The sequence below is a fragment of the Convolutriloba macropyga genome, chromosome 2 (genome assembly GCF_964194025.1).
Source record: "Convolutriloba macropyga chromosome 2, txConMacr16.3, whole genome shotgun sequence".
Lineage (NCBI taxonomy): Eukaryota > Metazoa > Xenacoelomorpha > Acoela > Convolutidae > Convolutriloba > Convolutriloba macropyga.
This window is the reverse complement of record NC_134469.1, coordinates 61,704,396-61,722,260: the sequence shown is the minus strand read 5'-3', so window position 1 is coordinate 61,722,260 and position 17,865 is coordinate 61,704,396. Positions and strand designations below refer to the sequence as shown.

The following is a 17,865-nucleotide window of genomic DNA, read 5'->3' as shown; positions in this document are numbered from 1 at the left end:
TTTAGCCGGCTATTATAGCGATCCTATTTTTTTTACAATCAATTCAAATAATTTGAATTGTATTGGGGCGCTGTCTTTTTTTACGACTCGAAGAGGAGTATTGGAGAAGTCATTTTTACGACTCGAAGAGGAGTATTGGAGAAGTCCTTTTTTTAATCACTTTAGTTGGAGTGAATTTTGAAGCAGGAAATGACACGCGTGAAAAATTTTTGAGTGGTTTGGGTGCTGAACAAAAGTGAAGAGGGGAGTGAAAAGAGAGTGGTTTTTTGTTCATTCCGCTGTTTTCGAGAGAGCGAGAAATTGAGGTGTGAACAAAATTTCTGTAAGCGAGCGAAATTTTGTGTTCACGTGCGGCTTTTTGAAACCGTTTTTTTGTTAATTTTTTTTTGGTTTAGAAGTCTTATTATGATATTGTGTGCTTTTTAAGGTTGCTTTAATGGTGGTTTGTAGGTTTTTGGTCATTAATAAGAATTTTATACCATTTTGCTGGTTTTTCAGCTATTTTGCTGAATTTTAGGCGAATTTTATCAATTTTTTGCGTTTTGTCTTATATTGCTTTGTATGGGCTTTGAATAGACGCATGTTAGTTACTGAGTCTCTAGATACCAAATGATTACATTTTCTTAGGTTTTAAACAATTTTTTTGTTAAGAAAAATGACAATAAACTGAAACATTTTTAATTATTCTTAATTTTTTGCTGTTTTTCGCTTTTTTCTAAACTTAGAGAAGTTTCTTAGCCTATTCGGTTTTCCTATTGTTTTGGAAGTTTTTCGGTTTTCTTTTTGCTCCATTTAACGTTTTTTGGCTCTCTGTGCTCTTGTGAAATCAAAAAGGCTTAGTTTCTAACAGTTCTTTCAAGTTGTTTTTATATGCTCTTTGTGTTCTAGCATTTGGGGACGCCTATTGTCCAATTTAGTTGTCTTTGATCCGTGTTGATGATTTTGATTTCAGTTTTGAGTCAATTTATTAAAGATAATTGAGTAATTTTTATGAAGATTTCCGCGAATTTTTGTGATTTTTTTTGAATTTTTGCTGAAATCTTCTGATTCTGCTTTTTGCTACTTTTTAGTACTCTAGCTTTTGTTAGGAACTTTTCTAGAGGTTTTAATGGAAAGTATTTAGAGCACTTTTCAATGACAGATTTTACTAACTGTTCTTAATCTCTTTACTTTTTTTAAATCAATTTTGATGTCTGAAAAAATTTTCTCTAAGCGAGCAATTTTTTTTTTCACGTGCGGCTTTTAAATGCAGTTTTTTTCCAATTTTTGATGGTTATGAAGTTTGCTTATGATATTGTATTAGTTTTAGGCTTGTTTTGATAGGATTTGATGTGTTCAAGTAGTTAATTTGGGTTTACTGCTAATTTGGAGGATTTTGATCAGTTTTGCTGATTTTTAAACGAAATTTAATGCTTTTAGCCTTTTTTTTGTTTTAATGCTTAAAGTGGGAATCGAATTGAAGCTTGTTATTTAAGATATTTTCGGTTACCAATTGACTAAATTTCTCTTGGTGTCAATTCTTTTTTCTTGAGAAATTGGTAGAAAAATTGAGAAATTTCAAACCAGTTTTTTCTTTTTTTTTTAAGTCTGAGAAGTCTCTTAGCCTATTATGACTTGCCCATTGTTTTGCGAACTTTTCATTGCTCTAAGTGCAAAAAACTTTACTCGGTTATATGCTTCCTTTTACTATTAAAAAAACGCATTATGTTTTTCTAGTTTTTTTTTCAATTTGTGTTCGAATGCCGTTTCTATTCTTCCTTATTTTTTATGGCATTTGTGGAGGTTCAGGGTTCACAATAGTTGTTCTATTTATTAAGTCATAAGTCGGGGCAATTTTATCCTTCGAGTTGTTTCGGGAATTCTTCCGGCTAAATGTTTCGGGAAAAAATTTGGTGTGATTTTGGTGCTGAACTAAAGTGAAGAGCGGAGCGAAAGGAGAGTGGTTTTTGTTCATACCGCTGTTTTTGAGAGAGCGAGAAATTGATGTGTGAAAATATTTTTTCTAAGCGAATGAATTTTTTTTGTTCACGTGCGGCTTTTAAAAGCAGTTTTTTTGCAACTTTTGATGGCTATGAGGTTTGGTTTTATTATGATATTGTATTAGTTTTAGGTTTGTTTTGATAGGAATTGAAGGTTTCAATTAGTTAATTTGATTTTTAATGCTAATTTGGAGGTTTTTGATCAGTTTTGCTGATTTTCAGACGAAATTTAATGATTTTTTAACTGTTTTTTTTTGTTTTACTGCTTTAAGTGGGATTTGAATAGAAGCATGTTACTTAAGGAATTGTCGGATACCAATTGACTAAAGTTTTTTAGTATAAATCTTTTTTTCTAAGGAGAAATGACCGGAAAATTGAGAAATTTTTAACCATTTTTCTCATTTTTTGCAGTTTTCCTTTTTTTAATCTTACACAAGTGTCTTACCCACCCTATTGGAACTTGCTCTAATTGCAAAGGAACCTTATTCGGCTTTATGTTTCCTTGTACTATTAAAAAAACTCATCTAGTTTTTATAGTTTTTTTGTTGAATTTGTGTTTGAATGCCGTTTCTATTCCTTTATTTTTTATGGCATTTTGGAGGTTTAGGGTTCATAATAGTTGTTCTAGTTGTTTAGTAATAACTATGGGCAATTTTGGATATGAATCATTTTTTTGTTGAGAAATATGACAAAAAATGGCGAATATTGGAACTATTTTTCTTATTTTTGTTGCAGTTTTTCGGGTTTTTTGTTTTTTGAGACAAGTTTCATAGAATATTATGACTTGTCAATTGTTTTGCGAGCATCTGGTTGCCTTATTGGCTGAAATAATTTTTCATTGGATTTTTTTGCAGTTGTAATATTAAGAAATTTTCTAACTTTTTCCAGTTTTTTAGTGCAAGTTGTTTTTAAGAGCTTTTTTCATAATTTGGCCTCAAACATTTTTAAAACATTCACTTTTGGTAAGTACTAGTTGTTTTGATGAAGTAATTTTGGCAGAGATAGTTATTTCGGTATCTCAAGTTATGACAAAATTTGATCAGAGTTTTTATCATTTTTTAACAGATCTGATTTTTTTGTTTTTACTTTTGTTTTATGGATTGGTTTCGAGAAAATCATAAATTAGTGGTGGCAAGTTTTTTCTGATGAGTAGTTTGATGGTGGTTAAATAGATTTTCATTTCGAGTCATTTCCGGAATTCTTCCGGCTATGTTTTTTTTAAGATCTGTTCACACATTTTCATGATTTCTGAAGTCAAATTGGAGTCGTGATTTTGATCAAATCAAAGTGAATTTGCCGCATGTGAACAAAAAACCACTAGCGAGAGAGCGAATTTTTGTTCAAACACCGTTTTCTCACTCTACTTTAAATTTAGAGCGAAAAAATTTAACGCCGCAAAACCACTCGCTTTTTGGTTCCACTTCCTGTTTCGGCGTGACCAAAATAACGTCTCCAATTTGACTTCAGAAATCATGAAAATGTGTGAACAGATCTTAAAAAAAACATAGCCGGAAGAATTCCGGAGACGACTCGAAATGAAAGTCTATTTAACCGCCATCCAACTACTCGCCGCAACTTGGAGTCGTGAGGAGTAGTTGGATGGCGGTTAAATAGATTTTCATTTCGAGTCGTTTCCGGAATTCTTCCGGCTATGTTTTTTTAAGATCTGTTCACACATTTTCATGATTTCTGAAGTCAAATTGAAGTCGTGATTTTGGTCACGCCGAAACAGGAAGTGGAACGAAAAAGCGAGTGGTTTTGAGGCGTGAAATTTTTTCGCTCTAAATTTAAAGTAGAATGAGAAAATGGTGTTTGAACAAAAATTCGCTCTCGCTAGTGGTTTTTTGTTCACATGCGGCAATTTCACTTTGATTTTTATTGTTTTCGATTTTTTGGATCGGTTTTTTTCTAAATGGTTTTCCCAATCCATTCATTGTCCGTTCTAGGTCCAGTTTTTGTTTAGTCAATGGAAATTCTTTGAATTGTACGTCAGGACTTGTCCTGTTATGTTTTTTTTTACTTCGTTGAATAAAAAAATGTTTAGCTTTACCTCATTTTGCCGCTTTTTCAACATTTTGCGTGAAATCTTTTTGACTTCTCCAGGTTAGTTTCTCTCTTCTCTCACTCTGCTAGAAGTGATTTTGAACATCAGTTGCGCAGCAAAGCAATTCAAAATGAACAGAGTCAGTATAAAAAATTGAAGTCAGAAGTAGAAACGGGATAAACCCATGAAGCCCAATTTTAGATGCCCGCTATTTGAACGTCGTTCCTATAAGTCTTAGTTACCATCTCTAATGCTTATTGGTATTGATAGTAGCCCCTGTAGCCTCTCTCTATGAAACAGAAGTACGTTATGTTCAACTACGAAATAAATCGGACTGAAAAAATATTTTTGTACAAAAATCTTTTTTTTCCGGCAATCTGCCGGGTATTTTTCTACTTTTATGTGCGTGACGTCATTTCTTTAACTAACAAGCAGTGGGTTTTAATCTGACCTGTGTGATAAGTTTTTGAAGTTCACTTGAGAACACTATAACCATGGCTTTAAATTTGACTTCTGTTTTGACATTGACTTTGTTTCAGAACGTTGACATCAGTTTTGAACTTTCGACTTTAAAAGTTGCTAGTTTCTATTGTATAATTATTCGCAACTGCCGGTTAAATTCAAGGTCTTTTTTTGCATCGGCTGTTTTAACGCATTTTTGCGTGACCGATTTTTCGTCTAGCCTTAATCCTCAAAAGTGGAATAAATAGGTGAAGACCTGAGGGCATAAAATTCTTTTAGAGCCTTATGAATCAGATGCTATACAATGAATCATTTTACGAGACAAATTTATGAATTGAAGAAGGGTGGTTCTTAAAACCCCTCACTTCTCCCCCTCTCCTCCTTATTGCACCCGTAAACCCCCCACCCCACGCTCTCTACCCCACGCTCTCTACCCCACCACACGCTCTCTACCCCACCGCACGCTCTCTACCCCACCCCACGCTCTCTACCCCACCCCACGCTCTCTACCCCACCCCACACTCTACCCTCCCCCGCCCTGCTCACCGCCCACTCCACTTCAATTAAGCTAAAGCTGGCTTTACTAGACTGCAGCTACTGACGAAGACAACTGATCGTCAATAATATTAAGGACAAATAAACATAAATGTTTAACACAAATATTAAGGTTTTTCGAGGTTAATCTATATCATAGCAAGGTCAAGACTGGATTGCTCTGTAACAGGGTTTACTGATAATGTTTCTTAATTGAGAAATTTTTAATAGTTTTTAATGACCCCTTCTTAAATTGCCTTTTCGCATCATAATCTCAAAAATCATATCTGTATCCGTTGTCATCTATGTTTTAGGGTAATCAATTCTGTTTTTGGGCAATATACGTACTATGACGATGGCTTGTTGGATTTTTAATAACCGCCGTCAGCCTCCTAACGGCTATTATTTACGCGCTCTTTTATAATTCCGAGAATTTGAATTGTATTGGGGCGCTGTCTTTTTTAAGATCTGTTCCCACATTACTGTGTTTTGAAGTCGAATTGAGGAAATTGCTTTTTCATGCCGAAACAGAAAGTGGAGCAAAAAAGTGAGTGGTTTTGCGGCGTCAATTTCTTTTCACTAGTTTTAAAGTAGATTGAAAGAATGGCGTTTGAACAAAATTTCGATTTCTCGCGAGTGATTTCTTTCGATTTCTTGCGAGTGTTTTAATGCGGCAATTTGACCTTTCTTTAATTTTTATGGTTTTAAAGTTTTTTATCATATTTTTTAAATTGGTTTTTCCAATCCGTTTAGGTTCCATTCTAGGTCTAAATTTGCGAATGAAAATTCTTCGGATTGTGGCCAGTTCTGCTGTTTTTTTAAATTCGCTTTACCTTTTGATCACGTTTTTTTTTACTTAATTCACGACTTTCACGTTTGACTCGTGACCGATGTCACTAACTGTTGCAACTGAATGGATTATAAATTCGTTCATTCATTGAATTACGCAATTTAGTGAACCCGGTCAAAGTCACAAGAGCAAACCAAAATTGATCAAGCCCTGTTTTTGCCAAAGTGCAATGGGCTTTCAAAGTTCATTGGAGCGATTGTGGTATTAGTATTAAGCTTAATAGCCTTCGGTTTAGAAGCTGAATTTAGTATAATTGTAGAATCTAATTACACCAAATTAGAACACTTTTTGGGACTTAGAAACATTCTGTCAATTTGTATCTCTTATTTTTTCTGTTTCAATCCCGATGTTCGTCAAGCGAGTCATCGGCGGCTATTTTCCGGCAGTTTGCCGGCTATGTTATTCGATATTTTGGTCTAAACAGTATGAACTCTACTATCATGATTTGTTCTCTGTATCAGTTGAGGATTCGGCTGCCCGTAGCTTTGTTCTCAGTAACCGGTTTCTCACTGCCCAATTAAGTTGAATATGGGTGTTTTGTTACCCGCAGTGTTAAGTAACAAGCTTATCACACCCCAAATAAAAAATGAACTGTTACAGTATATATTTTTTGCAGTGTGCTCAAGTGGAACTGTGTACAGTCAGCAAAATGACGCCCCTATGCAGCATTGTGCAGCTCATCGTGCTGCATCGCCAAACCCTCACAATCCTCAAAAGTTCGAGAGCCCCAACTATTACCTGCCCCTGGTGGATGCAGACCTCGCCCAACTCCCAGTACACTTCCTCCTCAACTCTGAGGTAGGCTAGAAACAGTCACTCAGTATTATCGCACAGTTTTCAAACCTTGTTGGCTATTTTGGTCACTTCCAATTTTGATTAGTACTTTTAGCAATTATATAAAACCAAGAGAGTTGCCAATATTTTGAAATATCTAGAAAGAGTCATCACTCAAAGATTTTATTTTCGATTTGTTGCGTAGCAAGAATACATAATATGATACCTCAATCTCAACAATTCTCTCGAAAACCCAAAAATCCCGGCCTGTGCATTGAAACATGGGGCAATTTTAGTGGTTTCTCATCTCACAATGCTTATAAATTAAGTTATAGATGAGAGGTTTTCTCAGCGAGTCTTTGAAAGTAGTTATAACTAATTTCTTTAATTGCGAAATTGATTGTCGCGATTTTTCAGCCAATTCAGTTACATGCGCGCTTTCCAAACTTTGTGAAAGAATGATTCGGTCAAATAATCATCTGTCTGAATGATAGCAACATATCACATAAACATCTATCTATATATTAATCGCGTGAACACATAAGGCGGCATGTTTTAGAGGCATCACTGAGCAGCATATTTTAACAATACTACCAAAGAGCACGGTTAAGCGGTCGCTTAAATGGGGTTAATGACCCAAAAATGTGCTTAAGGTCATTGACCGATTAATGTTTCTAAAAGGTCATTGCATTGACCGAAAAGTGTTGCCAAAAGGTCATCGACCCAGAGTGTTGCTAAGAACTCGTGTCATCTACCAAAAAATGCTTTGCGGTAAGGCTTGTTGCCGAAATTTCTTTGCTATAGAAAAACACAACAATCGGTGTTTCAATAAACAAAAATGGTGTCAAAAAAATCATTGGCCGATTAGTTGTTCAGAAAACGGTCTGTGCCCGAAAAACTCTTGATCCTGAAAAGGTAAAAGATCGAAATTGTGTCAAGACAATGAGGGTTTGTGACTGAAAAAAAGTTTTTTTCATTGTCAAAAATTTGTTGTTGATGAAAATGGTCGTCTTGAAAATTTGTGAAGGAAAAGTCACTCACCAAAAACGTCCACGATTAAAAGGCGGATGATGGAGTTTTGTTTTGTCAAAGCTTCACTGTACGAAAGATTTTTAATGCGAAAGTGTAAAAACCCCAAAAGGTGCCTTTGCAAAAGCCAAAGTTAGGTGGCAAAACATTATATACGACAAAACTGAGGTCGGGAAATAAATACAAATTTGATAGCGCTCAATAGAGAACTTTTTCATATTAAGGACTTACTAAAAAATTTTTGCATACCAAACTTGACCGGTATATGATCTGCTTCAATTTTTCCGAGGAAAAATTAAAGCCCTTGAATTAGCCAGCCCTTAAACTCAATTCTGTGTTTGTTGACTTCTAAAAGCATTCGCAAAGGCTTGTCAACAATTCCTTTTTATTGACACTTTCCTTGACCTGGGCACATCCATCTTGTTCTCATTAGCAAATTCATCCTTTTATGAGAACCGGTTTTTGTCTAACCCAGGATCTGTTTTATCTTCTCTTTTGAACTGTTGTCTCTCCCGCTCTTGCACTCAAACTTTTGCTTTTTGCGCCTGCTCACTATCTCGCTCTTCTTGTACTTGCTCTCTCATGATTTCGGCTTCTTTCTTTTTGATGTCCCATTTTCCTTCATTCTATCGATTTCGTTTTTTTCTTGCCTTCTTTCTTTCGCTCAATTTCTTTTTTCCTTTCTCTCTCTCTCTGTCTCTCTCTTTCTTTTCTTGATTCTTTTTAACATTTTCTTTTATTTTCATTTGACTGTTTTTGATTTTTTTTGTTTCGAATTGTTTTTCGTACGTTTGGTTTCTGATGTTGGTATGGTTTTTGTTGCATTGTATTCTAAGAAAGTTTTCCATCTGTTACTGAGCAATGTTTGATTTCCGGCCAGAAATCTTCCTGTACATGCAAGGATAAAAGTGATGAGAGCATTGTCATTGAGTCAGTTGTAGTGCAGAGCTTTGGATTGAAATGGCTCAAATCGATCATTACTAAATTAATTTGATATACAACCAACCTGGTTTGCAAAATCTTTTTTCAACCAGAGAAACCTTTGTCAGAAGTTTGACTCATCTCACGTTTCAAAGTTTCTGTCTGCATCGTATGCTTTCCTTCAGATGCGTTATGGACGCCAAGCAAAAATTACTCATTCAAAATGTTTTCCTCGAATATAAACCGCTTTTCAAAAAATAATGACGCCGACGCTGCTATACAAAGAAAACATCACCAGTTATTTTCTCCACTTAGACCTTAAATGCGACTTAGACATTAAATTCGACCCAAAAATTTTTGCAACTGCTGGTTATTCATGGTATGATTTTATCAAAGGGAGCATAATTGTGGCGAAAATTTTCGAACAGTAAGGAAAAAAATATGACTACACTACTAAATGAATTCTCAAGTGCCTTGTGATCTATCTTTTATAAGTTGATAACCTTATTCAAAAAATTTGTTGTAAAACTATGTATTTGCGTGTTGAAGTATCTCTATCATCTATAATCATCGTTTTTTCCTTTGTCTACACTCTCCCAGTGTCATGGTATCGTAAATCTGACCTTTCAATTCGTCTTTTGTAATATTAAATTGTCGTATCGCTCTTGAACGAAGTTTGAAGCAATTATTGTCAATGTGTTAATCTTTACGTGTTGGTTGCTCAGTAAATAAACGAATTCTAACCAATCAGAATCGAGTATTTCTAAATAATAAACACGTATAGAAATCGTTCAAAATGAGAATAAAATACGTTCTTATATATGTAGAAAGTTCAGAAATTATTTTTAAGTAAATATAACCACGATATGTACCGATTAAGGTGGTTTTCGGTTTAATATTTTCACGTTTTCTAGGTGACTGTGAACCGATATCGAAGTCCATAACTCAAAACAAAAACAAAACCAAAACGAAAAACCGGAAAAGAGTCTGCCGTCTAAGATCTCTTGTTGCTAGCATATAGAACGAAAAAAAAATGATTTCATTTCATGTGCGAACTATTGATTGTTTTGGTATATCAGAGTTCTCAGGGATGGTACATTATCATCAGCCTAGTTTCTTGACAAAGTGGCAAAATCGATTAGATTTCAATTCGAAGGATCGTCAATTGAGGTTGCTCAATACAATGAGAAATGAAAAGGAATAAAAAATCACAAACTCCTGCGTACAAAAAAAATGCTTGCATTCATACATTTTTTCCTCGTCCCTTGTTTCAATATCGCATTGTCCGCATGTGTTTGCTCCTTTTAATTATTCACTTCTCCTTGTTTCGTTTTTCCATTAAACTTGTTCTCCCAAAACCTCAGTTTTTGTTTTTTTTTGCGTCTAATTGTTTGTTTTTCGATGTAGTATGTTAGTATGTAAGGAAGTGTTGTTCCTCGAGCTCCAAACGCCAGTCTTCCTCTTTCCGGGAAGACATGTTTCATCCCCGCATCAAATGCTCCCTTTCTTCCCACCGCGCCTGCAGGCTCAAATACTCATCGCCAAAAACTCGTATTTGGCTCAAATTGTTGGCCAAGAGGGATATGGGGCATATTCTGGGCAGCCGAGAATTGTCAGTCTTCGTTATAATCAAATGCATAAAGTTATCTGCCTCGCTGGTCCTCCTGAACATAATATGCACAGTATCCCTCGTGGTTGACAATTTGGAGTGGAAATTGCTCAGTATAATTGCGGTCCTTTATGGCACGAGTTGTATGATTCAATTCAAAAGCTGGATTTACTCGCAGCCGCTCACTGGTGCCGTTAATTTGACTTACCTTAAACGCTCGTCAATGGTAAAGCAGAGATTGTAGTTGCCGAGGCCACCTACTGTGATGTTATCTACAAGGATGCACTAAAGACTGTAGAACGATAATTTTGCCAGCCACAGGCGGTCATAAGTGCTCATTTTGATAAACTAGGCAATTTTCCGTCTTTTAAAATGCATAATAGTGATAACAGCATAATCTAATTTGCAGCATTATCCAGCCTTGTCGGGGTTTTAAAGTTCCCCTCGTTTAAAATCCCCCTCCCAGATTGCTTTCAACCCAGCACCAAACATGAGTCTTGGTCACTCTTTACGGTTGAAAAGCTTCGGGTTAAGCCAACGCTCGTTGCCCTTAATGATTGGCTGAAAGCGAAGCCTGAGGCACACGATCATATGAAACAGAGCGCAACCAAAGCAAAACCTGAAGATAACAACACTTTGGTAGCCAAGACCAAAACACGCTGAAAAGTTTGCACCAAACTCCCACCAAAGGGAAACAAAGAAGCAAATGCAATCACCTTCTGTAGGCCAATACTATTGGTATCTTGTATGCAAGGGTAACCCTTGCTCGTGGGAGTGTCAAGTTTTCATTGAAAAGGTTCCAAACCATCGAGCTAAGTTGTTGGCGGATAAATAGCCTTGCCTTTCGTGCTCACCGGACAAGCACATATTCCGCCAATGTCCTCAACCAAGAAAGTGCCGGGCAGAAGGGTGCAATAGTTCACATATCTCGCTACCGCATGGAGCAGATAGGGTCTAACCATCCAAACAAATTCCAATTTTTATCAGCCATCTTGCAACAGAGCCCAAAAAAGCAACTACTAGTCAACAGTCCTCTAATAGGACCAGAACGTTGTCTTCTCTTACTGAGGTTAAGGGACTCCCTGAGGTCACTGAATTAGAATCGGTCAGTTATTCTGGTTTACACTTAGACATTAGTTTTGTGTGATCCCCTGCAGTGACTCTTGGGTGGACGGTATTCTCGTAGATATACTCGCTTTGCTCGATAGACCACTAAAACTAACTGACAAGGTTGTAAACACGGAGCACGCCTTTGACACTAGGGTTGTCGAACTGAGTGTGAAACCAAGAGAGCATCAGAACTTCGAACGTACAGCTCCCGCAGGAGACATACCCACACTTAGCGATTATTGATCCTTTGATTTGTTCATATAAAGAAATTGAGTTGCTATTCGGACAGGATGTCTCTCATGCTATCCGCCCGTTAAAATACTTCGCTGCTGATAAGAAGCGTTTTTTCGTTGCCGTAGGCTTGCTCGTAGTTTGGGTCTTAAGCGGTCCTTAACATCAAGTTCGGGTTTAACCTGAACGTGCTTTAAAGTGGATGTTGAACTGGGAAGCCAGGCAAAATCGTGGTATGATATGCAGATTTTTGGAGCCAGCCAGCATGTTGTTCCACACTCTGCTGCGGATGCACGGGCTCAAGATATCTTAGAGAGTAACATCAAGCTTGACGGCGGAAAGTACAACGTCTGAATGATTTTCAGCAGACATTCAGCTCACAAATATTTACGTTTCCCGCCTTCTTAATTTCTATCTATTGGAAGATGACTGGCCAATGATGAAGACCAGTAGGGAAAAGTATAGTGAAACATCAGGGAAAGTCTAAATAAAGGGTACGCCAGCGAGGTTCCGTACGCTCACAGTGAGAACCGGACCGATAGAAAAGGCTACCTAACTCAACGTCCGGCTTTAAACTCGAACAAACCGGGAAAGGTGCTGACGGTGCTTAACGGAGCAGCAAATTTTTAAGGTGCCTCGTTGATCACCGTGATCACTGTTTCTGATCTGCTCCAAAACCTCATTTATGTACACTCTGCTTCCGCCGTTTCTGCCGACATCGAGGGAATGTTTCTACAGTTTAGCGTATTACCATCGGATCAGCCATCAGTTAATTTTTTGTGGCGGGAGAACCTCACAGAAAACGTTAAAGTGTATGAATATACGCGCCATATTTTCTGAGCTAAAAACAAGCCCACTTGCGCGAACTTTGTGCTAGAACGCACTGCGCGGGACAATAACAAGTTTCACCCCGACGCTGTCAAAGCAGTCCCTGTAAACTTTTACATGGATGGTTACCTTGACTCAGTAGAGTCTGCTGAGAAATCGATCAATAGACCGGAGGATTTGGTACATCTTCTCCATCTCTGTGTTTTCAAGTTTACTAAGTTTGTCAGCAATGAGCCCAACCTGGCTGATCGAATTGATGGTGCCCTTCCATCTACTGTGCCCAAGGCTGTTGTTTCATGCCAGGAGGATTCATCGCACGTGCTTGGGCTAATGTTCGACCACACGAGTGACACCTTAATTGTGAGTAGGGGTACCAGCTGTGCTATTGCCAAGTCACTCACTCAGCGCTTGGTCCTAAATCTTCTCTTGTAGTTCTTTGACCCCATTGGTCTTGTCGCCCCGTTTACTAGACTGCTCTGAAAAAACATCTGCTGTGTACAGGACAACATTAGGATGATGGGCTCCCGCAGGAGAAGGTTCAAAGGCTTGTCTTGGCGTGCGGACTTATTAGAACCTGAAAACATCAAAATGCCTCGAAGTTATTTTACTGGACCCCTTTGATAACAGAGAATTTCATATGTTCGGCGACAGTTCCCAGGATGTTTTCAGTGACGGCGCATTGCTGAAAGCTCCAGTCACAACTCCTTTTGGCAAGGAAAAAACAGAATTTGCGTTTGTACTGGGGAATGCGCAAGTGGCATCAATGAAAGTGAAGACTGTAACTAAACTGGAATTGCAAGCTCCTCTGAATGCCGGTTGGCTGAAAAGAGAATATAATTGGGAATTTAATTTAACTGATAACCAAGTAATCAAGTGGACTGACTGCACGACTGTTCTTCAATGGATTATCTAGTGAAAAGCAACAAATCTTCGTGACAAAGCGCTAGCGAAATTTTGGAGTATACCAGCGTTGACCACTGGAACCACGTCTCAACTAAGGATGATCCAGTAGAATCTTGTACGCTTAAAATTTCCGCTGAAGTTCTGCAACTAAGCATTTGGGTCAAAAGTGCACTTTTATTAAATATCTCAGTTTTTTGGTTGGTACCAATCAAAGAAGTCATCAGTAAAATCAAACTTGTCGCAAACAAAGCACTCGCTATTGAAGACGTTGTATCTCTGGCTACATCTGTTAAAATAGACAACTCCCAATCCTTCGTTCTTCCCGTTTGATAAGTTTGTTACTTGTTAAAAATATTTGCGCATTGCCGCATACATTCTCCGACTCCTTCCGAAAGATGCCGGGTACCGTAACTTGGTGGTACCAGTACTGACCCTACTGAGCTTGACGAAGCTGAGCGTCATGTCCAGTACTTGGTATCAGGAGAGTCCTTTGAAACTGAATGAAAAACCAAAAGATTTGTTACGCGTAGCCGAATCGCTCCACATTCGCCGTTCTTAGTTAAAATGGACTAATCCGTTACTCTGGCGGCATCAAGCGGTTAAAGGAATTTGATTTGAACGTATATTATCCAATCGTCTTAGATGCACGTCACCCCTTTGTAAAATCGTTTTTTGAACAAACTCATGGAAAGCATTACCATTAGGGCGTTGAATACGTATGATCAATTATGCAGTACTAAATATAAGATTTGGTACTAACATCATTGGCTCCATCAAAGCACACTGACTGAGGTAGATTGAGTTCCAATTCGTAAATTTGAAACCAATCATGTCTAACTTACCTAAGAAGCGACTTGCTTATCATTCTCCCTTCACAAACTCTGACGTTGACTACTTTGGGGTGTTTTGCGTTACTATCCGCCGCGCTACTGAAAAATGGTCGGGATTCCTCTTTACTTGTCTTACTACTCGCGCTGTTCATGTTGAGATATTTACGTCAATGGACATCAGTTTTTGCGTGATGGGAGTTGAGCAGTGTGTGTCACGGAGGAGTACACCCGCCATGATTTGGTCTGACAGTGGTACCAACTTTTTTGTAGCGGAGAAAAAGCTCCGTGAAAACATTGCAAAGTAAAACATTGGAACTGAGCTTGATCACACAGGTATGGAGGTTCAACCCCCAGCACACCACATCAGGATTGTATCTGGGAGAGGTCTGTACGCAGTTTCAAGCGCTTGTTTTACACTATTCTGGGCACTTGTCGACTGACTGGTGTGTTACTCACTACCTTTTGTTTTGTGGAGCATGCCCTTAATTCGCGTCGGCTGACGCCCGCAAGCGCCGATCCTAGTGATTTTATTGTTATAACGCCAAACCATATTCTGGTAGAATTTTCCACGAGTATCCGTCTCTTGTTGGCAGCAATGAATTTGAACATCGTAAACCTCACCGGCGTGCTCGGTCGTACGCTAACACTATTTGGTCCGTTGGATCCCAGATTACGTACCGACGTTGAACCGAAGGTCTAAGTCGCAGACGCTTGCCGGGCAACACCTGTTGACCGGTGACTTGGTTTCGGTAGTTGAGGAAACCAACCCTAGGGTTTAATACCCAACCTCTCGGATTGTAGAACTCCGTAATGGTCCCGATAGCGTCGAACTCTCCATTTTGCCAAAATTTTCCAGGCCAGAGGTTGTTATTGAGTAAATAAACGAATATTAACCAATTAGAGTTGAGTATTTCTAATTAACAATTACGTATAGAAATCGTTCCAATTAAGAATAAATTACGTTCTAATTTACCTAGAAAGATCAGAAAAAGTTTGTTAAAGCTAATATAACCGCGATATATACCGATTTTTGTGGTTTTCGATTGAATATTTTTAGTTTTCTAGGCGATTGTTTGCCGATTATGAACCGATTTTGATTTTGACGTCAATAACATCAGACGAAAAACCAGTAAAAAAGCCTAGAAAAAACTGTCTGAGATCTCTTGCTGATATAATGTTGTTACTTGTTATATTAATGCTAATACGTTGTTGGAGCTTACGTTTTTGCCCGATAGTGCCCTGCTATAGAACGAAAGAAAAAAGATATATTGAATCAATATCCGAACTACTGATTGTTTTGATATGTCCGATTTTTCATGTTGGTCTTTTTTTTGCAAAATTTTGCGTGATCGTTTTTGCGGTTTTGTTCTAGAACATTCTTTGACTTCGACTGACTTTTTCACACTTTGTGCTTCATTTTTAGTGATCTCATTTGCTCTCATTGTTTGTTGCTAATATAAAAGCAATTATGAGAGGGGTTGATGATCAAAGCGTTTGTAGCTGAGTGGTTAAGATGGCAGACAGCCAACCTGGAGGTCAATGGTTGGAACTCCTGTGGGTTCGTTTTTTTTCGTCCATAAAACATTAGCAACCCCTCTAAATTAAATTGGCCCAGCCTGTTGTTCGAGAGCAATTCGTCTGATGTTGGATGATTTATGCTTTCATTAGTTATCTACAGTTGCTGCAACAAATTCGCAATGTCATTATTTATCGAGTTTTATTAACGTGGGCCAATACTCGTGAGACGATGTCCCGCGTTTAGGCGCCTCAGCAAAAAATAGTTCTGATTATTCAAATCTATGAAGCTTCATGAAACAACATTTCAACTAGTTAAACCGGATTAGTTTAAAATAGCTTTTCTGAAACATATTAGGTTACATGTGAGGCCTGTAGGTAAGTCATTGGCTAGTAAACATCTATTCAAAAACTTATGACTGAAGTTATTTGCAGGCTGGCCAGGAAGACATCTTGTTGAATCAGATGCTGGACTGCATAGTGACCCCTGGTGGGATACTTGTGGCCAGATTTTTGTCCAGTAACAGCTCTAACAATCCTCACAACCCTACAACAACCCCACTTCCCTGCCCCTCCTCGGGGACGCACCCGCTCGTGCACCACATGAACGACCTTTGGCTGGAGCGGTACCGACTGATGGCCAGCTCCATGAATCAGTCAGAGGACGAGGATGAGAGTAACCATCACCACCACCACCATCACCAGGATGACGTCATTGACAATCGGACGCGTAGCAGAACTGCACTCTTCACCAACACAATACAGTAGATGGAGTATATGGCAAAAAATCCCCTATCAGTACTAAAGGGGCAATATGAGCCACTGACACAAATGTAGAGCGAGGGCAACATTAACTAATACAAATGAAGGAATATGAACTGAAACGTGGTGCTGTGTTAATTTGGTGGTAGAAGATATGCTGACATGCGCATGTCATTAAAAACTTCAAACTTTTTTTGAATTATATTTTGCTCAGAAATAACATGGAGCGCATATTAAAAAAACTGATAGAATATTTGCCAACCTTCTGGCGATTTCCGCTTTGTTTTCTCTTCATTGTGAACCAAATAAGTGTGGCCTGAGAAGCTCTTATATAAAGCATTGTTTAGTTTAATAGACCTCCCTTACCTTAGTTATAATATTTGTGGATTTTTGTTGTTCTGGTTAATACAAAGGAACACGGCAGAAGGTAACTCAAAAGAATCAGTGTTCTGAACAAGGATGCTGCTTTGATCAGCTTCATTACATTTTGTGCCTGAAGAACTGAATCAACTTGGAAAGTACGACGTGTTCCCGCGTATCTATTACCGTATGTAAATTAAAACTAAAATACTGGCTCCTCGATTTCATAGACAAGACTGTTTAATACATTAGTGCTATAATGTGAACATTGGACCGTTGATTAGTTTCTATTTTCGTGCTCTCGTGTAACTGAAAGTATGCAAAAAGGCTCACTTAACTTCTCCCTTTGACCTGTCGAAGAATGATATCCCTAGAAAAAGCGCCATCTCGAATTAGGGTGGAGGATTAGGTTGTGTAGTTTAGCTTACAGTTTTTGTATTTTCTCACGAACTATAAAGCCAGCTAGATGATGTTGAGAGATAAAAAATTTTGCTTGTTTCTTGCAGTTCGCATTGAAAGAAATTAAACTGCTCTGACTGACCATGGAAATTTGTCTCTTTGAAGTACAAATTGAAAAAGTTCGTTACGTGAGAGCTACCAGTCAGCTTGGTGTAATCAAAAGTCCAATTTAAAATTTGTTCAATTTGCAGTGCGACGTGAACAAACTACGCACGTAATTGGAACTAAGTGCGGTGGTCCTGTGTTTAAGACAGACTTTCTATCTTGTACCTAGATGCTCTTGCGTTCATTGCTGTGCTCTTTTACCAACATTGTTTTATTAATTGCTAATACATTCACAGGCACATTAACTAACCGCTGGATTTATGTATTCATAATTATGAGCTGTTTGTTCATTCATTTTGAGATGCTTTTGAGAGTAATATTTAAACTATTTCACGAATGAATGAATGACTATTTATTTAGTTAAACATCACCATGCCTGGGTTGGAATCCTTTTTTGCCCGCTGGAGGCACTGTCATTACACCGCAAAGGTATGCCCCAACCTCCTACTAACCTCCTATTAACCTATTAAAAACGAACACGAGATACACGCATCGGGCACGCCCGTGACGATTTGGGTATACCTCTGCGGTGTAATGGTTGGAGTGGTCTATTTCCTCCT

At 38.0% G+C, this 17,865-nt stretch overlaps 1 protein-coding gene across 1 annotated transcript in view; it reads left to right on the top strand.

The window, feature by feature from the left end:
- Positions 1 to 16,646, top strand: part of LOC142334579 (ubiquitin thioesterase zranb1-B-like) — a 29,612-nt gene extending 12,966 nt beyond the window's left edge. Inside the window, exons 5-6 of the mRNA XM_075382715.1 lie at positions 6,486 to 6,667; positions 16,055 to 16,646. Of these exons, the coding sequence (XP_075238830.1) occupies positions 6,486 to 6,667; positions 16,055 to 16,387 (515 nt within the window). The 3' untranslated portion in view covers positions 16,388 to 16,646. The remainder of the gene's footprint in view (positions 1 to 6,485; positions 6,668 to 16,054) is intronic.
- Positions 16,647 to 17,865: the final 1,219 nt, after the last annotated feature.